Source organism: Chaetodon trifascialis, chromosome 2 (assembly GCF_039877785.1).
Source record: "Chaetodon trifascialis isolate fChaTrf1 chromosome 2, fChaTrf1.hap1, whole genome shotgun sequence".
Classification (NCBI taxonomy): domain Eukaryota; kingdom Metazoa; phylum Chordata; class Actinopteri; order Chaetodontiformes; family Chaetodontidae; genus Chaetodon; species Chaetodon trifascialis.
The window spans coordinates 5,358,784-5,378,931 of NC_092057.1; the positions used below are offsets into that span (position 1 = coordinate 5,358,784).

A 20,148-nucleotide genomic window follows, 5' to 3' on the forward strand; every position below is an offset into this window, starting at 1 on the left:
AAGCTGAAAACACGACTCAAACCGATGAGTCTGTCATCAAAATAGCTGCAGATGAAATAAATAGTTGACAACTAATTAATTAATCATTGAGGCTCTAGAAAGAACAACTTTATTATGAGACTGAAGCATTTCAGCTTATGGTCTGGACCCTCATGAAGGCCTGTTAACTTGTTTCCAAACCCTAAATATGGCACTAAAAATCTTGTCTGAGGTTTGTCTGATTAAGGATTATTAGTGCAAAAAAAGATTTGTTATTTCAGTAAAACCAGCAGCTGGAGATGGTTCACTGCATTTTGATTTAACCCAATTCTAAACCACCATATGAAGGCTAAGGGCTTTTCAACCAGACATACTGACAGCAGTCATTCGTGATCACTGTGTGTGTGGAAAACTTGCTGTGAGCACCTTGAGGCGGGCCGAGCCCACAAGACTAGAGTTCAAACAGATAACAATCAAATAATTTGAGGCAGCTGAGGTGTGTGACTGAGAGCAAACAGAGCAGGGAGGGATCACACGAAGCCAGGGCCTTACATGTCTCAAATACAAGCCCCATAAAAGTGAATGACAACAGCAGATCAGACAGACAAAGCTTTGATCTGTTATCAGGACAGTCCCTCATGTTATGAGACAATTAGCTGATCTGCTGTGTAACTCTTGAGCAAAGAGTTTTTCCCCACACATAACTTAAAGCAAACGGGGAAAAAAAAATCCCTGGAAAACTGAGGAAGAAGCCGTTGGAGCAGTGAACGCATCAACGCCTCCTCCCAAGGCAAGTGCACGGTTTCAGTGACCGAGCCCAAACTCTTCAAAGTGTAACGTCTCTGAGTTTAAAAACACGAAAATCAACTCACGCTTGGTTGCAATGATGAGGTTCTTCCCATCTTTGTACAGTTCTTTGATGAACCTGTTCGTTTTGTCCAGCTCCGCTTCGTGTGCCTTGATTTTCTCCCTGAAGCTGGGGCTGTCCAGATAGCATTCACTGAATTCCAGCGGGAGTAATCCCATTTCTGTCGCAAGATTGATAGCTTCGGTTGACAGAACGAGGAAACTAGTCAAAATGACGCTGACTTTGGAGCTTCAAAAACGAGCCGATACAATCAAATTACCGCTTTTTCCGCAGGCAGTCTCAAGTATAGCAGAGAAAACATAGCTACGTCAAGTAGCAGCAGCTAACGGCGGTTAGCATGGTGACTTCTGACACGGGCGCATGGGTGTTGTTCCACAGTTGTCAAATAACGAAGAGTAGCTAACAGGTAAAGCGCGTAAAAGGTGACACGGAGACGCGAAAGGGTGGAGAATTCATCGGAAGTCGGTTCACGGGAGTTGTCAGAAAGTCAGAGTTGCTGTATCCGATTTTTCCTTCGTCCATCAAACGCACTCCACCTCTCAAAGTGACAGATTGAGAAACTCTGCTGACATCTGTGTGCGTGTAGCAAACTTCTGCCAAAGAGTAACTACCTTCTGCAAGATGGCTGTCGCTAATCTACTTCCGTTTTCGTTTCGTTGCTCAGCGAGCACTGATTTGGTTATCTGCAGGTCAACGGATGATAGCAGTACTGGAGAAATATTCAGACCTTTTACTTACGTAAAACCTACTATAGCAGGGTGGGAAATATACTCTATTACAAATGTAAGGAAAATATTTCATTCAAAATATTACTTAAGTAAATGTAAAGAAGTAAGATAGTAGAACATCTAATGTTAAGTATATTAAAGTAAAAGTACTTGATATGCAAATAACTGGACCATGAGAGTGATGTATTATTATATATTATATTACTTGATTAAAATAAATAATGTATTAATGTGTAAGCAGTATATTACCATTGTAACTTGTAGGAGTAGTGCTAATTTGAACTAGTATATACGGTGCTGGGTTGTTTCATCAATAACAGTGCACATATTCTCATTATATGTTTGTAAAATCTTGATTTCTAAAGTAACTACCCCAGATGTTGCATAAATTTAGTGGATTGAAAAGCACGTTTTTTTGCCTCCGAAATGTGGCAGTGTGAAGTGGCAGAAAATACAATTACTCAAGAGAAGTATCTTAAAATTGTATTTAAGTACAGTAATTGAGTAAATGTACTTAGTTCGTGTCCACCACTCCTAGAAAGCTATGTTAAAACTAAATTTGCTTCAATTTTTAGATGTCTAGGTAATACATATAATTGCTTCAATTTCAACATTAAAACACGGACAGTAAAAAGCTGATGAACATCTAAAAAACTAAACGTCAGTGCTCACTGAAACTGAACAGTGCTGGAGGAGCAGATGGGGAAAAGATCAAATCAGAGAGCAGAATTCTGCAGCTTTCAGTAACTGTACCATTATCACAGTAAAGTATTTAATCCACAAAAGGTCAAAAACAGGAAAGTCGGTGAGTCTTATTTAGATCCTTCGTTGTCTGTGGCTCTATGCGAGGTTAACAGACAGGGTAAACCATCAAGAACACCAGAGACCAACTCAAAATGAAATGACAGCACCAGAAAGTGCTGCTTATAAACTGACCAAGGTTATGTCAGACAATCAGTCGTGTCAGACAAATAGTGGATATCACTACAAGGTGAAGCAACCATCAGCTACTTCCTGTAAGTGCATCTCAAACACTCAGAACAGATGACTCAGTCTACAGCAATGATGATGGCATTTCATTTAAGAGCGGACAAACATGAACAAATAATAGGTATTTAAGGGTCTGACTGACTAGAATGCCACATGCAAAACACAGGACGCAGGTACAAGCATATGAAATAATTCATATACACGTTTTAAAAACGTAAGGGCTGGTAGGGGTGGGAACTATCTTTATCTTTTATAGTCTTTGATTGTGCTTCGAGTTTCATCTGCGATTGATTTCGTCCCACAAATCTGAGGCGTAAACATTTACTGGAGCGTCATTTGTGAACAAATACCGAAATAATTTTTGGCGATGTTTTCTGCGCATTGTTCGTAACTTCAAGTATGATAAGCTTAGTTAATACTGAGCCCGTGGAACTGTGTCCCGGTACATGTTTCTTTCCGAGCAGTTTTACCGCACGGACGCGTTTCAGTTTAACGGTAAACGACGCATGATCCACAGCAGAAATGTGATTTACAGTTTTAATCTACACCCAGCCGTTACTACGTGAATATAAGCAGATGGGGTGATTTTCTGACATGCAGCTAACTCATCGTAGCGGCTGTCAGAACAGCTTTTATCCTCTGAGCTAACGTTTGGATGCTAAGGCTTGCTAACAGCGATGCTAACGACTTTACTGGACAGAACCGTATTTCTAACGTTTTGCCTCATGGCAAAATTAGCAACGCCACCGTAATTAAACAGCAGAGAGCTTTCGTGTCCCACGCCGCAGCCTGTGGTCCAAACAACATACAGTAAGTCAACATTAATTAACAGTAATGGCCGTAAAGGAGTTAGCATTTTGTTCAAAGTGCCTTTCTGAACGTTGTCTTGTAATTAACAGTTGCTTACCTATCTAATATTCATATTTATGTTGACGTGGCGTGTATGGAAGCCCATGTAGCCCAAACAGATTTCTAAAAAATTTGGAATGGCAAAGAGTGAGCATGTATATAAGTAAAAATTTGACATATTATGATCCATATCTCATAATTCTAACTACTTAGTAAGTCCAAATTTGGACCAAAATGTAACTAAGAAATATAAAACTTGACTATTCTTACAGTTTTCAGAAATGTTTTTATTTTTTTATTTTTTGGCACAAATCAGCTTCGTTAGCCTGTGGAGCATACAGTACAGAGTCATGTGTGGAACCTTATTGTCCTATTAAAAGTGGCATCAATCTGTACAGCGGTATCAGACATAATCATTTCCTAACAGACCTCCACCCTCCTTTTCCTGCCAGGGATGCCTAATGCCAGTGCACGGCCGAAGCATGGCAGGAGGGCTCGCAGGCGCCGCAGAGAGGACCCCGCCAGGAACGAGCTGGTCTCCAGTTCCCTAGAAAGCGCCCAGCAGTGCCTGTTCAGCCAAGATTATGGGACTGCGTTTGTGCACTACCTCCTTGTCCTCAACCTCGCGCCGGTGTTTAAGGACTTTGCGAGGGTAATGACTGTTTACACTCCTGAAAACCTGTCTGCCCACGTTCACTGCCAAACACTGTGCTCACGTAGCCAGCCACAATCACTCCGGCGGCGGTCTGCTTTTACTGTCGCGGAGTAGAAAGATGTTAAATTTTGGAGCTGAATGTTGTGACGTGTCCCTTTTAGGAGTCCTTCAGGTTCACGCTCTTCAAATGGACAGAGGAGCTGGACTCTGTGGGCCGCATTCAGGACCTCTTTGACTGTTACGAACAAGCGCTGGAGCTGTTTCCTGCTGATGAGGTCATCCTGAACAGCATGGGTGAACACCTGTTCAGGTATTACCTTCATCTTGCATCAACAGAGCATAATGTAGCGTCGCATTATTCCGATGAATTATCTGCTCACACTTTGTTTTTTACTGTCTTGTGGCTCCTCTTTGCATCCAGAATGGGCTTCAGAGATGAAGCCGCAGGTCATTTCCACAAAGCCTTGAAGCTGAGACCAGACTATCCAGAAGCCAGGGAGAACTTCTACCGCGTGGCCAACTGGCTGGTGGAGCGCTGGCACTTCTTAATGCTCAACGACCACGGGAGGAACCGGAAGTACCAGCAAGCCATTCAGAAGGCTGTTCAGAGCGGCTGCAGCACTGTGCTTGACATAGGTACTGGCACTGGGATCCTTGGGTGAGACATTTTCATTGAGATTTTGGAAGTTGTAGTGATGGAGTGCACTTTTTAGTTGTAAGCTAGAATTCCTGATCGACACAAACCCACGCTGCGTTTATTCTTTTGGCTGCAGCATGAGTAGGAGCTGTGTTTTAATGTGCGGGTATCACAGTCCTGATTTCCTGGTTCTCTCTTGTTAAGCATGTGTGCTAAGAAGGCGGGGGCTGCTGAGGTGTACGCCTGCGAACTGTCGAAGACCATGTATGAATTGGCCTGCGAGGTGGTGACTGCTAACGGGATGGATGGCAGCATCAGGATCCTCCATATGAAATCTCTGGAGATGGAAGTGCCAAAGGACATCCCACGCAGGTACAATCTGAAGTCAATTCTTGAGGCGGGGACAGCCGTTGAGAGCAAGCTGTCTTTTACAATAACGCGCTTATAACAACACATATGAAATATATCTAAAAATACCTAAAAATGACAATGCATAACAATAATGCATGACAACAGTACGTCTAAATTACATCGTCTTTGTTTGTGCTGGTTTGAAATGTGTGCTCGTGTTTAAGAGCTAAGCAGTATTTTTCACGGTTTTCTGTTCGATGTTTTGTCTTTTCTCAGGGTTTCCTTGGTGGTGACAGAGACGGTGGATGCAGGATTGTTTGGAGAGGGCATCATAGAGAGCCTCATTCATGCCTGGAACCACCTGCTGCTGCCTCCACAGGTGCGGCACCTTTCATTATTAAACACAAACAGGAAGCAGAACTTTTTCTGCAGTTGCCAGAGTCCAGCATTAACATTTCTATGAATTCTCAGCACCCTGAATTTATTGCTGTTTACAGCTGATACACAGGGTTGAAAATCCCTCTTCTAAGAATTTTCAGAAATCTGGATGGAGTTTTAAATGCTGACTCCAGAGCTGTTTTAGGATGTAGGCTTGGAGGACCTCAGTCAATAGGATGTTTTAGCCTCACAGAGAACAGAACTAATGATGGTCTTCATGGCAAAAAGTGTTTCTCCAGGAGCTCCATGATACCTGAGTTGTGACATTTCACAGCTGTGATGTGTAGTTTCATTAAAAGCACGTGTCTCTTGTCCTACAGAGAGGCGAGAATGAGTTCCAGGAACAGTCTGCGACAGGACGAGTCATCCCCGCCGGGGCCACGGTGTTCGGCATGGCCGTGGAGTGCCTCGAGATCCGCAGGCATCACCGGTAGGCCACGGAGTCCGTCTTAATTCCTGTTGATTGGCTGTGAGAGACAAACAGCAGAAGGTGTTTTTTGACACAGCATCACGACTTCGCTGTTTGTTTGTCCCCCAGGCTCTGCGTGTCGGAGGTGGGCGGTCTGTCCATGGCTGCAGCCGGGGAGCTCCGCAGCCCGGTGAGCTGCAGCTCTGAGCCGGATGAATCCATGGAGCCCTACACCACAGAGAGGCTAAGCAGGCTGCCGGGGGGCTATAAACCTCTCACAGAGCCATTCACAGCCCTCAACATAGATTTCAACAACGTGCAGGTGAGCCCGATTAGGAAGGCAACGTCAGCCAGCTCAACATCCTGTATATCTTCCAGCGATGTGATAATCGAGTGAATTCAGCCACTATCAAAGTGTTTAGACTGAACTTCTGCATGTTCTTTGTGTTTGATATGCAGCCATCTGAGAAATCCCAATGTGCCAACGTGTATTTGTTGCCTTGAGTCCAGCAGAACAATGTAACTGTGAGACAAATAATTAATTCACCTGACCATATGTCTGTCGGTCCCATGGAACACATTGGCTGCCTCGCAGGCTAAAATATCGTACATCAGCGCCCGCTTATTATGTAGCTACAGTACAGGCCTGCAGGGATCGTTGCCTGATTTATTAGCTCCCAGTGCACGCTTGGCAGACTGGAGAGACGGCGCTCGTCTGCCAGACAGAACCTGTAGGATAATTTGTCAATATTCATCGCAGAGAATGTTTACACACACGCGCAGGAGGGATTTCTGTGCGATACTGCGTCTAGAATCAGGGAGCCAGACTTGCTTCAGCAGAGCCGTGTTCAGAGTTAAGAGCTCTGCACTGTATTTCAGCCAGTCAGGACTCTGTGCTCCACGTTAGCTTCAAACTGTGTCTCAATCCCACTCACATGAAAATAAGCAGGACTGAAAAATATTCTGCAATTTTCCATTCAAGAGATGGAGATAATATCACATTGAGATCCTATTTGCATTACCACCTTTAATCCTCAGGCTTCAAATGAAGCCTGGGACATCAGCAGGCCTTAAAGCTGCAGTAGGTAACTTGTAGAAAAGTCATTTTTGCTAAAACTGTCCCTCTGCCCAGACAGCAGTACATGAAACATGTAATCTGTGAAAAAAAAACAACACAGCCATTGGTCTCACCTACTGCTCCTACTGTGATTTGCAAGAATCCACTGCCCCCGACACAAAACAACCAATCAGAGCCAGAGGAGCATCTGAGGGAGTGTCTGACATCTGTCAATCACTACTCACACACGCTGCGAACCGCCCCCTCCCTCTGCTCATGCTCTCAGCTGCCGCTCAGTCGAACAGCTCTGTGAGCGGCGTCAGGAGGCTAGTGAAAGCTAAGGCGGAGCAACAGCCAATCACAAAGGAGAAGCTGCCCATACTGCCGCTGCCAACAACAGCATATACGGCTAAGACAACAAATAACCATGAAGCTAATATGGTGATTGTTACAGTAACACTCAGCAGCGCGTACGGTATGTTAGCGACTGCGATGTAGCGGCTGGGCAGTTAGCTTGTTTCCAATGCTAAGGCTAACGTTACTGGTTGTCACAGCAGCCGCGCAGACGCCGCAGGGAGGAGAGGCTTGGAGGCGGGGCATGAGTGCAGCGGAGAGGGAGGGGGAGTGATGTGAACTTGTGCTGGTTAAAATTTAGGCTAAGTCTGCTCTCTTCTCCATCTTACCTACTGCAGCTTTAAAAGTTTCTGCAGTGAGTATTACCATTTCATTTTGGCTGATTCTGAGCTGTTTTAAAGGAGCCCCAGCGTTCTTGCAAAGTGGTAAGGAGCATCTGAGACCACGCTGCTGCTGTGTTAAAGGGCTGCTTGAGAACACAGTAGGCAGCCTGTCAGGGTCAGAATCAGACTGTGATTCATGATACTGACAGTATCTTTACATAACTCAGCTTTTCACCGGACCAGCCATCAGCTCACTGCACTCTTCTGCACCTGTTTTTACAGCCAAACTTAATTTGATCTTACGCCATTCTTACTAATATCCCTGCTCCGCCGTCCCTTCCTCTACTGTTCCGTGTTGGTCACCTGCAGGAACTGGAGGGCCTGAGCTCCAGAGCGCCTCAGAGGATCCGCCTGCCGGTCACTGAGGAGGGCGAGCTGGACGCCCTGGCTGTGTGGTTCCAGCTCCACCTGGACGAGGAGAGCAGTCTGTCCACTGGACCACAGGAGGACACCTGCTGGGAGCAAGCCATCTACCCTGTCCACAGCACCAAGGGTATGTACCAGGGGACGCTACGGAGGACATAATGGTTCACACTGAGTGTTACTGGTTGTAAGTTTGAGTTCAGTCAGCCTTGTCCATCTGTAACAGTGAGTCCAGGCTCGTTTCATGGCTTCTGCTCCTCCATGTTTCATGCATTTCCATGTTACATCAGATGAGGGCAGTGTATGTCGAAGACTACACACAGTCTTTAACATGTTTTATGTTTCAGATGTTTGTATCAGATGCATTTGTGCAGAAATCTTGACATTTGTACTGAATAGGAAACGGCTTCGGTTTTTACACTGTTTCACAAACATGGTGGAAAATAGCAGAGAAAAGGGAGAGAAGGGAAAAAGAGAAAAGAGTTTAATCCATGTGTTATTCAGGAAAAGCAATGAGTCATCGAACATACACTGAGTGTTTAACGTGTTTAACTGTGTTCGATCATGACAGGGATACTTACAGGATATATTTCAGCCTGTAAGTATCAGTACTACTTTACTACAGCTTCCAGTTACTTTTGGACCGAAGTTTCTGACCATTTGCAGTTGATGTGGCTCCCTGAAAGTCTTAAAACCTGATGCTTCATTGCTTAATTATCATCAGTGAAGTCCACAACCTGCCAGTGTAAAAACTGCGTTCTGTTAATGGAATCCTCCACTGCACCAAATACACTTCTCTGATCCTCGAGGCTCGACGTAAAGCTGTTACTCCAAAGCAAACCTGATGCCTCTAAGAGCAGAGCGTATCCTCTGCTCTCCTGTCGTGCCAGGCCGCAGTGAACCTAACAGGCCCTGACACGAGGTGACATGTTCCAGTTGGCGTCGCAGCGCGTCATCTTTCAGACGGGGCTCAGCGGCATTTCACGGCCCCGCTAATTGGTGAAGGCAGCGTCAGGGGAGCCGCCACCTTTCCCAGTGATCACCCGCATCCGCTTCCCGGCCGCCGTGACGTGTGCGCCGTGATCGCCTCTGACACTCTTTAGTGTTCATGAAATTCTTATAGGCAATAAATATGCATTTTTCCCAAATGGCTCCGACGAGCCGCGCGCTGACATGAAGACATGAACAGATGTTATTCCTGTAGGAATCCTTTCTGTGCCCCCACCCCCCACCCCCCACCCCCCACCCCCCACCCCCCCCTTGCTCCCGCTCCCCTGAATCTCATTTCTCTGCTGGGCTCGCTCTCCCTTTCCTTCTCTCTATCTCCTGCTTCACTCTCTAACTCTTTCTCCCCCTTCTTCACCCTTTTAAAATTTTCCATGTCAGGACAAGTCAGCTTTGTTTATCTTGTCATTCATCTGCACAGGACATGGCGCCCTCTATCCTTAGACCCCTGCCAGCTTAGCATTTCTAAAAGCAGACGTTATAAATGTTAAGTTTAATTTTTATTTTATCTGTTTCTCTTTTTGGTTCCCGTTCCAGGTAAAAGTTTTCCTTTTGACAGCAGGTGAACATAAAGCCTTCAGTCACATCAGCCATCTTTGTGTGTTACTGATAAAATAGCTGATGATGCCTTACTATTAATACCAGAGCGGTCTTTTTTTATACTTAACTTAACAAATCTTAAGACATTTTTTTACAAAACCCTTCTTCAAATGTTCCAGCAGAAGCAGATGTTGAACTTAAAACATGATAAAACTGTCTTAAACTGGTCATATTATCGTCTTCGCAGCCAGCTCTGGAGAAAGGTCTGGCTGCAGCCGTCATCATTCTGCTGCAGGGGGAGAAAAAACATCTTTAAGCCAATAACAATTGTCTTGGGATGCAGCGACGGTGCCCTTACGAAATAGTGTTGTGGGGAACTTGCTTTGCTAGCTCGTACCGTTAGCGACCAGCTCAGGGTAACCTTTCAGCAGCGTGCAGGTTGCAGGCTCTGAGGTTTTTCCACTTTGTAAACAATAACACACAGATAGTGTGTAAATAAAAAAACCCAAAGTGTACATGTGGTGAGACAGACTCAGAAAAGTGTCATTTAAATCAAATAAATTTAAAAAATAACGTGACCTGGCCGCCAACGCCATTGCATTTCTCTTCAGTTCATACCAGTCTGCTGTACTCAGGTCAGCTCTCTGGTGTCTCTCTGCTTCTTTCCAGGTTTTCTCCTGAAGCCTCAAGACGAGCTGATTGTCGAAGTCTCCTGCCGAGATGCCTACCTGAGGCTCTGCAGCGTCGCCGTGCTGAGAGGCGGCTGTGAAATCCACCTGGACAAGCGTTTGGATCCGCAGCACCCTGGAAACCCCGTGTCGAATCAGAACCCGGAGGCAGAGCTGTGCAGCGCGCTGGCGTGCCTTCAGACTGGCCAGCATCAGACTAAAGACTTCAGCATGCTGGAGTGCTCGGAGATGGCGCTCCTGAACAACCACCATTACCATCAGAGTTTCTGCAGCGCGCTGGCCAAACTCATCTCCCAGCTGAAGCTTAAATGGCAAAACCAGGAGCGAGGACCAGGAGTTGAGCCCGACTCGGCGGACCGCGGTAACCTGCTCTACGTCCTCGACGTGTCGGAGGGCTTCTCTCTGCTCTCCCTCATCGCCGCCAGCCAAGGGCGCGTAAAAGCGTACAGCTCCGTGGAAAAGAGCAAGCAGCAGGAAGTCCTGAAGAGACTGGTTCACTCCAGTAACATCCCAGAGGAGCACCTGGAGTTCTGGCTCAACCACGTGGAGGACGAGCAGGGCATGCTGCAGAGGCCGTCCAGGGAGAAGCTGTGGAGTGCCATCATTCTGGACTGCGTAGAGACTTGTGGCCTCATTAGACAGAAGCTGATGGAGAAAGCTTCTCTGGCCAGGTAAGGGGAGGCGGCCAGAGCTGCGGTTTTATTCGCATTCCTGTGCGCAAGTGAGTAAAATCTATTTCTGTGATCTCTACGAGGTGTCTGCTGGAGGATGGAGGACGTATTTTCCCACAAAGGATTGTGGTGCACGGTATGCTGGTGGAGTCAGACACGCTGCTGCTGGAAAGTGCAGTTCAGGGTCAGGAGCCAACACTGGGATTTAACATCGCGCCCTTCATCAACCAGTTCACCGTAAGTTTACCCACACCAGCTAGCATGTAGCTACTTATTCATGACGTTCACTTTGCACGCTAAGACCTTTACTCTCGGAGCTAATGGGCACTGCAGGGATTTGTGCTTCTCCTTTTTTTTTTTAAATCTCGGACTTGAAAAAGATGCAGGGCACTTTAACTGAGGCGAAGGATGACGAGCCGCATCGTGTGCTTCATTCTCACAGAAAAGGTTTTGAATTAAGACAAAGGTTATAAGCTTCACGCAGTGTGGAGGGCACAGAGGCTGATCAGCTGCAGTTCAGTCAGTGACTCGAAAATCAAACAACAGCAAGAGGTTTACGACGCCATTTTCACTGAACTTTGTTGACCCCTGCATCCATGACCATGACCTAAAACTGCACCGCGTTATCGTCTGCAGGTAACTGAGAACAGCCTGACTAACCAATCAGAGCTGAGTTTGTCTTAGAAGCTCCCAGGTGACAGAGTGCGGCGATAGTGGCCTGGCTGGATGGTGGCTCATTGCAGACATATTGATTAGTTTTCAGTGATAGAAGTGTATGTTTACTGGCGTGTAAATTGTTCCGCTCACACATCCTGTTTGCAGTTATTTAATGAGCAAATGTGTTCAGATTAAAAACTAATATTTGCCAATATATCATATTCGATCAAATCCAGTATCAGTGGAAGTGTTTCTATGTGTACGCTATAAATAATTTCTATTCTTGTTGACTTTCCTGAAGCGGAGTAAATAATAGACCAGATTCAGGGATGCCTGTTCAGAGAGTCTTTCTTTGTCATGTTTGCTGATGATATTACCTTGTTTGTTCGTGAAGTTAAACATTTTGATGTGCTTTAACTAAATAGGGTTTTAAATTCTATCAAGATGATTAGATAACAGTTCACAGGAAGTCATGTTGTCAAGCAGAAACCTCTTCAGCTCTCCCTTTCTTGTGTCTTGTATTCTGTCTCGTGCTCCTGATGCAACAGTCAGTATTGACAGTCTTCGCATGCAGCACGCTCCGTTAGTGAACTTGCATCATTCCTGATCAACTGTTCGCCCATTAGGTGCACATGTGTGACCTCTGGGTTTTGTTAACTATGATTGACATGTGGTGCAATGCTATAAAGCTGCAGACAGAGATCTCAGGACGGATTCTTCTTGCCAAAGTTAATCAGGCAGACGGCGCAGACAGTTGTTTTGTTTGCTGCCGTGTCGGTTCGTCTTTTGTCAAACAAGGTTTTTCACTCGGGTGCTGAGGTCCAGGACTGTTTTCTGCTGCTCTCCTCTTTGATCTGTGCTTCCCAGCTGCCTTAAAGAAGCTGCCTTTGAATTCTTTTTCTTTATTTGGTCTGGAAATTATCTTTTTCTTTTTTTTCTTTTTTCCAGCATCGTGTTTGTGCTCTAATTCCGCCGGCCCCACACGGGACGGTCGTTTGTTTTACCAGATGTTGTCTTTGAAGCCCTCGGCGGAGGGCACTTTCTAGCACAACTGTCACACAAGACACAACGCACAGCTCGGCCCGAGACATTCCTACCTGAATCCATCAGTACACATTACATCAAGCACATCAAACAGCGGGCTCGGAGGTCTGCACGGCGGTGACAGGGAGGAGGAAAGATTCTTTTGTTCTGCGCTAAAGGAAACAGTGACACTTTCTGTGCTGCCACTTCGGTTCCTCCCTCAGCTTTTCAAGTCTGCAGCCCGTCTGCCGAGGTTTGAAGAGCTGGAAGATTTCTGAGCGTTTATCAGCGATTGAGTGACGATCCACTGACACTGTGAATTACACCTGAATGTGGATGAATAATCATGTGGCCACAATCGTAAAGTTCATTTAAACGAAGCAATGTGCCTTGATTTTAAGGGAGAACGCCCCCCCCCCCCTTAGTTGCTAACCTGTCAGGAGCACCTGTTTTGTGTCACATTGCAGTCAGATCCGAGCAGCTCTTCCTCTCTGCTCTTTCAGGGATTCTCATTAGATGTAGTTCCTTATTACCTCCACTAAGGACGTTATGTTTCCAGTCCAGTTTGTTGTTGTTTGTCTGCAGGGTTACAGATAAACAGCTGGCTCACAGAGTGGATACATGGATTAGATTTCACTTTCATTTATATGGTAAGAAAACGCATTTGGCCCTGGTGGAATAAATACGATGGATCTTAAAATGCAGTAGATGGTCAAAAAGTTCTATAGTGACAAATCCCAGCCAGTAGTAGACATACAGTGACTCCATGTCATAAAACACAGGTATCAGTAATCCTCTGGGGAGGCTCATACAGGAAGCAGATGTTGTGGAGCACTCGGGGACGCTGGTCTCATGGGAGATGCTCCTGTCTCAAAGTGAGGCTGTGGTGAATTATCGTCAATAAACTCCAGCAGAGATATTGAGGACAAATGTTCAAACTTAATGCTTCAAGAGAACAAACCTTACAGATTTGACCTCGCTGACTCTGTGTTTGTCTTCTGCGTCCTTCAGGTTCCTGTCCATGTGTTCTTGGACTTTTCCACACTGGAGTGCAAACACCTCAGTGAGTTTGTGGAGCTCTTTGTTCTTGACCTGATGAATGCCAACGCGAACTACACTGACAGAGAAGTGAAGGTAAGACGAGGAGTGCTACCGTCATGACTGCAATGATCAGTTAAAACGTCTTTACTTTGACGTGCTGTGGTAGAACAGCAGCAAACCACTGACACCTGAATTCATGCAGTGACTCGGCCGGTGCACACAATCCCAAAAAATCTCAGACATCCCTGAACTGCTTTGTGATACATTCGGACACTCCACAAGGTGTTTTTAACATTCATCCAGGGATCGAACATGAGGTGCAATTTCCCCAAAGTTCATAAATATCGAAAGCGACAGGAAATAAGTGTCATTTTCAAACTGAAGCAAAACAGGACCAGTGATTTCCAGATAACTGACTCAGAGAACACCTGACTGAGCATCATCCCTGTTTCCCAGGTCCAGGTGACGTCTGCAGGCAGAATAACTGCTGTTCCCTTCTGGTACCACATCTACCTGGACGAGGACATCAGCGTCAGCACCCTCAGCCCGAGCTCTCACTGGAAGCAGGCTGCCGTTGTGCTGCAGCAGCCCCTGGAGGTACGAGCTGGAGACTGGGTCCGCCTCACTGTGAGGCTTCACAGGAGCACCATCTCCATGTCAGCCCTGCTGGAGAATGCCGCCGGGCCGATGGAGCAGTGATCGGCTGCACTGCAGTTCTGCAGCAACTCTAGTTTCTATATATGTTATGCCTCAATCAAGGAGGCCATTGTCACATGAGGAAATGCATAAGCTACCATGTATTCCCTCTCTGGGATCATTTAAAGGTTTACCTTCCTCCTCAGTGTCATTTTTCCCAAACACGCTGGACCTCTGCTGAGATTTAGAAGAAGACTGCATGACCCACAACCTTGTTAGTGCCAATGGGAAGCAGGATCCTAAAGAATCTGTCACAGTGACCCTTCACGTTTTTATTTTGAAATTGTGCTTTCAGATCACAGGACATTTCAAGTTTGTACTTATATTTGTAAGTATGAGAAATATTACAGTTGTCCCTTGATTACGGGCGCAGATGTTTTTGTAAAGATGTTTGTCCGTATCAATAAAAACATTGCAACAATAAAAGAAAGTGACACTTTCTTCATAAAAGCAACAACAGAAAGAAATCAGTTGAAATGTAGTTAATCTGATTTATTGAAGCAGCTGTCTGAGGATGGAATTAAATTAAAATGTTTACATCAGCTCTGATTTAATCCTGCCAGTTTTCTTTAGAAAAATAAAATCCTGTAAGGCGAAGCAACATTCTGGAGCTGGACAGGAAGCAGATCACGCGGTTTGTCTGATACGTTTCGCCTTTTTCGGACACAAACTGATCCGAAACCTGCACGAATCCACGGAAGTCACGATGGGTGAATGGCTTCGGTGCAGAACATGCAAAGTTATTCCAGCTTGAAGGCTAAAAAACGATGGAGAGCGTCTGATCAGATAAAATGAATGAGAGCAAATAATAAAAGAACTGACCCTGGAACGGAAATTGATGTACCGGATAGACTCATTTCATGGCACACACGACAAGGCATCTGAGAAGACCAGTGAATAAATTCCCATTAAACTCTACAGTGAGCTGCACGGACTAGAATGTGCTGATCGTAGTGTTTCAGACTGAATTATGTGTATTGTTTTAATACTTGGACTGTGCTTATTGTATCCTCAAACCCTTAGGAAATCATATTAATATTGATTCTGTGGTGATGCCACGCTGTCAGCCAGTCCAGCTCTAACCTGCTCTTAAATGTGCATCCCTAAAATGTGATGCTTCTGCTCTTTTCATCCCTCTCACGGGAAAATGGCTCTCCTGCAGGCTCGGACTGAAGACGGATGATCTAATGTGCTTTTACTGTAGCGGATTTTCTTCTTCTGTCACATCTGAGGTGGTGATATGACTGATATGACGCCATGGAAAGTGTACTAGTTTGTACGTGTAATAAATGGTACACATGCATGATTCGCTCTGACCTCAGGAGGCTTTCTGTGGCGTCTAAAGGACGACGGCAGAGGCTGCGTTGTTTGAGGAGAAGTGCGCCTTTCAGGATGCACGTTAAAATTGGTCTTTCCCAATTCTAATGAACTCAAGTCCATTCCTGCAGAGCCGACTGACCCAAATAACCCTCATGCACAACAGCACGTCATCCATCCAAATGATTTAGCGCCATAAGTCCATTGAACATTCTTGAGCTGTCACCGGCAGAGAGGTCCATCTGGTTTTGCATTTGTTGGTTGCCTTTTAAACAACAGTTTGTTCTACGTCGCATCTGTCCAGTAATGTCTGAAAGAACACTGGCAAGGCTGTAATTTGGTCCTGCCCAACCACGTCAGGTGGAGTCTGTGGGTGACATCAGCCTTAACGGCAGGCTAGGTGATCACTATGAGATCTGCCTCCGCGGGTTCTTTGCTCTGGTTGGTCCTTTCTTCTTCCAGGGTTTCTTCAGGTCGAGCCTCGTGTCCTTCATCCCACGGGGCAGAGCTGAACCCAGCGGGGGCTGACAAAGAGTGCGGTGTGGGGGTTCTGCCCAGGCCCTGGTACTGACCTTTGGGCGACACAGGGTTGGACGCCGCCTCCGTGATGGCATCCTGGGAGCCTGAAGACAGCAGACCAGATCGCTCTCCATCATTCTCCGCCTCGCCGAAGTAGGACTTCCTCGGACGACCCATAACTGTTCTCCCTGTTAGGACAAAAAATACCTTTAGCTTCGTATCGAGGTTGAAGAATACACCAGAGATGCTCACAACACACGACCATGCAGGCACCCCGGCAGCCGGGAGACACCTACCAACATTGCGGACTTGTTCGGAGATGTCTGCTCTGACATCAGAGATGTCCCACATCGCCATGAACGAGTCAAAGCAGGAGCCCTCCTCTGCCTCCTGGATGTAAGGCTTGTAGGTGAAGCTGAAGTGATGGGCAATGGCTGCCAGAAACATCTCCACACAGATGATGAAATCCTGCATGAAACAAGCCAGTTTGGTGAGAAACAAAAGTTATATCAGATGCTTACTGCCACAATTTAAACAATGAGGAGGCCACATGGTTTTATATGTCATAATATGAACTCCACTGGCACTGAGGTCAAACTCAGGATATGAGGGTATTATCACACATTAATAATTCTGAAATAGACACTCTTCAGCTCACCTGCAGGCCAGTAGCGACGGCCTCCACACTCTGCCAGTCCCACGTACGTTTCTCTGAGATAATGCCCACTTTGACCAGCAATGCAATGAACACAGCTTGCCTAGAAGAGTTCACAAAATCACCATCCTCAGCAGCTCTAACACAACCCCATGCCACTGTCTATGTAAATCAAGAGCATATGTGTTCAGAAATTTCCAGCTCACGTCATTTAATTTAAACAGATTTACCAGAAAGAGACGAAAACGACCATTTTGACACACAGGAATTTGCCCACTGGTTTGATTGGGCTCAGCTCCTCTCGCAGAGCCCTGTAGAACAGCACCAGGCAGTACATGGCGAACTAGATCAGGAGAAGACAGAGAGAGAGAAACCCAGTTAAAAATTTATGTTCATCTTATCTCCTAACGTACTCCAAGGCCCTAATGTGAGACACAGCCCTCACTTGAAGCAAACTACACTCAGGCTCATTAAAAAAGGCAGCAGTGTTACCAGCTGTGACATGTTGTTGAAGATGACCAGGTACGTCCACGCGTTTGTTGAACTGAAGTTGCCTTCATCATACACTCCACACAGCTGACAGATCCTAGGAAGAAGAGGAAAACAGCCGCAGACGTCAACACAAAGAGTTAACAAAAAGCTGACTGACAGGAATGAAATGAATGCATGAGGAGTGAAGTCTGCTTACAAGGCAATCACTGTTGTGACGGGTCTCACCACTGTGTACTGCAGCACTCCCAGTTTGCATCTCAGCAGCAAAACCCTGCAGAGGAAGCGTCACGAATGTTAACTGATAACAGTTCCCGATCTCTCAAGGGTTAAATCTAAACAGCGCGGTATTATAAAATGCAAAGCTAATCAATGATGCTGAGCTTCAGGCACGTGTCCATTTAAGGCGGCTCCCACGTGGATTGTATGTATGAAAGTCCTCATTGTAAAAGCGTTGTGAAGGGAACTTACTCTCCCATTGGCCAGGGTGGGCAGCAGCACAGAGGGGGCAGGTGTTTCTGCTGCTCCTGCACCTCCAGCATCAGCACCAGGCTGGGATACTGATTTTCCAGGTAGTTGAGCAAGAAGGTCATGAAGTTGTAGATGACGTAAGCCTCGTAGCACTCTCTGCACGTGTCCACGTAAATGGCTATACCGGGGTATTTTAAAGCAATCCACTGCGAGACGAAGGACAGTGAGGATGCATGAGTTTAGAAAAAACAAAGGCATTCATTCAACTGTACGTGCTTTGCAGTATGTGTTGCACAGTGGCTTTGATCATAACACACAACTCACACTGTCCAAGCTGTAGATCGGGACCATCCATAATATCCTTAAAAACACACACAACCAAAACACAAGCGCTTAAAAACCAGTTTGAGGTTACTGTTCACGGATGACGTGACTGTTGACATCTTTACCTGATGATAGGCTTCTGGAGCTCTGGCTGAGTGTAGTGAACCAGATGCTGGAGGATGCCCCATAATGATATGGGAATGGTCATGAAGACGAATATCCCAGCAATGAACCACGCTTTGTTATGAGTGCCAACCTGTCATTACACACACCGAGACAGTCAACACGGTGAACATCACACTCGTCTGAGCATTTCAGTGTGGGAAACTCACATTCTGGCTTTTATCTGCATTAAAATTAGGTCAGGGGTGGAAGCAGTGCTCAGATCCTTTACTCAAATAAAACAGCAACACAATTTTGAAAATACTTCATTTCAAAAGTACTTCAGTATTTCAGAGTAAAGTAGTAGTCCTCTTAATGCAGAACGGTCACTTTTATTAAAGATGTTATTTTCTATGATTATTATCATGGATGCATTAATGCTTGAATAGTGTCTTAAGGTGGATTGAGGACATTCCTGTCTAAAAATGAGCCCCGAGCCCTTTCTCACTTGCCGAGAGAAAACTTTAAGGACTTCCAGAGTCTAAAAGGACTTAACAAGAAGATGTTTTGCAGAGAAGTGCATCATATCTGAAAAGTTATATTATATAAGTAATGTGACTCCATGTAATCAGTAATTACTGCTGTAAAACTTTTTGCTGCTACTTCTTATTGTTAGGATATGACTGTCTTTGTTCTTTGTGCCTTTGCACTTTACTGTTTACTTTAGTGTCAGAAATGTCTTGTCTCACCGTGGGATAGTGGGATACGTAATTTCGATTGCTCTGTATGTCTGGTACATCTGAAGAATTGACAATAAACCTGACTTTGACTTTGTAAAATAAAGGCAGCATGAATACAACATCGCTCAAGTGAAGTACAAGTACCTCAAAACTTGTGAGGACTGAACTTGAGCACCAGTTCAGCGCTGTGACACACCAGCAGGGCTCTCTGAATCATAATGAAGCAACATGTCAGTGAGATGAATCAGCTGTTTGAACTGACCTCTGACTTCTGCAGCTCCCAGATGCACAAGGGCAGGACGACTAACAGCAACAGTATATACAGCACGACGACCAGCGGCCGAATCCATCTTCTCCAGTTCCCACAGGAACAAGGCATGTTGACATGAAGACGCTCCGAGGCCTTTGAAAGCGGCCGCAGGTTCAACGACGGAGCAGTTTCACTCACCGACAAACGTTGCTAACGGTCGACACATTTAACGTTAGCTTCGCATTTTAACACTTCCAACAGCTCACTGCGACCAAAGACAACCCCACAGCACTGCACATGTACGCTGGCGCTTTCCGCCGATGTTAACTTTCACTAAAGAGGACAAAGCTGCTGGATAATTACCGGCTCATATGACTCGATTTAACCAGCTAGGTTGCTAACGTTAGCTTGCCATCTGTTTCACCACGTAAACAAACAAAGCAGATGATCCTAATCTGAACCGTTCAAAGTATTTCAATGTCTGACGCAATATTATTCAACTCCGACTCATAGATCGATAGATTTTTTAGACGAATTAACACTTAAAAGTATTCTTTAGTTGGTTAGCGTTGATAAAAGTTTCCAAAAAAGTCATCGCTGTACTTCCTGTTGTTATCACAGATGTCCCGCCTACATTCTTGACTCTGATTGGTGGTGTTGTGGCCAAGTGGCCAATCGGTAAAAAGAGTCTTCTTAACCAATCTGATGCTCTTGTGGCTAGTTTGGTTGCTCTGCATTCTCATTGTGATCTGTGCTTTCGCCGGTAGATGGCAATGTGAATTAACGATTACCAGGATATTATCCCTAAAAACTCAGTGTACCAGCAGTTTGAAAGCAGGACTCTTTCCGTCATGCTCTTCCAAATAGATGTTTTTACTCCCTTTTTGTTGAAATTGCA

At 45.5% G+C, this 20,148-nt stretch overlaps 3 protein-coding genes across 5 annotated transcripts in view; 1 reads left to right on the forward strand and 2 right to left on the reverse strand.

Annotated features, from left to right (window-relative positions):
- The window catches only part of arhgap10 (Rho GTPase activating protein 10), a 45,038-nt gene extending 43,637 nt beyond the window's left edge, over positions 1-1,401 (reverse strand). Inside the window, exon 1 of one of the 2 annotated variants that reach the window (XM_070989240.1) lies at positions 852-1,401. In XM_070989240.1, coding sequence (XP_070845341.1) covers positions 852-1,005 — 154 coding nt within the window. In that variant the 5' untranslated portion in view covers positions 1,006-1,401. The remainder of the gene's footprint in view (positions 1-851) is intronic. The other variant, XM_070989250.1, reaches the window with a different exon arrangement.
- prmt9 (protein arginine methyltransferase 9) overlaps positions 1-14,813 on the forward strand; it is a 176,799-nt gene extending 161,986 nt beyond the window's left edge. The window contains exons 1-13 of one of the 2 annotated variants that reach the window (XM_070989218.1): positions 3,010-3,375; positions 3,867-4,066; positions 4,231-4,379; positions 4,491-4,727; positions 4,911-5,078; positions 5,334-5,436; positions 5,816-5,925; positions 6,034-6,226; positions 8,008-8,191; positions 10,276-10,966; positions 11,050-11,203; positions 13,658-13,780; positions 14,144-14,813. In XM_070989218.1, coding sequence (XP_070845319.1) covers positions 3,869-4,066; positions 4,231-4,379; positions 4,491-4,727; positions 4,911-5,078; positions 5,334-5,436; positions 5,816-5,925; positions 6,034-6,226; positions 8,008-8,191; positions 10,276-10,966; positions 11,050-11,203; positions 13,658-13,780; positions 14,144-14,386 — 2,553 coding nt within the window. In that variant the 5' untranslated portion in view covers positions 3,010-3,375; positions 3,867-3,868 and the 3' untranslated portion in view covers positions 14,387-14,813. Of the gene's footprint in view, positions 1-3,009; positions 3,376-3,866; positions 4,067-4,230; positions 4,380-4,490; positions 4,728-4,910; positions 5,079-5,333; positions 5,437-5,815; positions 5,926-6,033; positions 6,227-8,007; positions 8,192-10,275; positions 10,967-11,049; positions 11,204-13,657; positions 13,781-14,143 lie in introns of those variants that run through there. The other variant, XM_070989226.1, reaches the window with a different exon arrangement.
- Positions 14,771-19,882, reverse strand: tmem184c (transmembrane protein 184C). The gene is made up of 10 exons (XM_070989259.1): positions 19,263-19,882; positions 18,284-18,414; positions 18,159-18,195; positions 17,835-18,040; positions 17,563-17,637; positions 17,367-17,460; positions 17,105-17,217; positions 16,878-16,977; positions 16,516-16,687; positions 14,771-16,407 (listed from the first exon to the last, which is right to left on the reverse strand). Exons 1-10 carry the CDS (start codon positions 19,377-19,379, stop codon positions 16,097-16,099), a joined length of 1,356 nt encoding a protein of 451 aa, XP_070845360.1. The 5' UTR covers positions 19,380-19,882; the 3' UTR covers positions 14,771-16,096.
- Between the last annotated feature and the right edge of the window lie 266 nt (positions 19,883-20,148).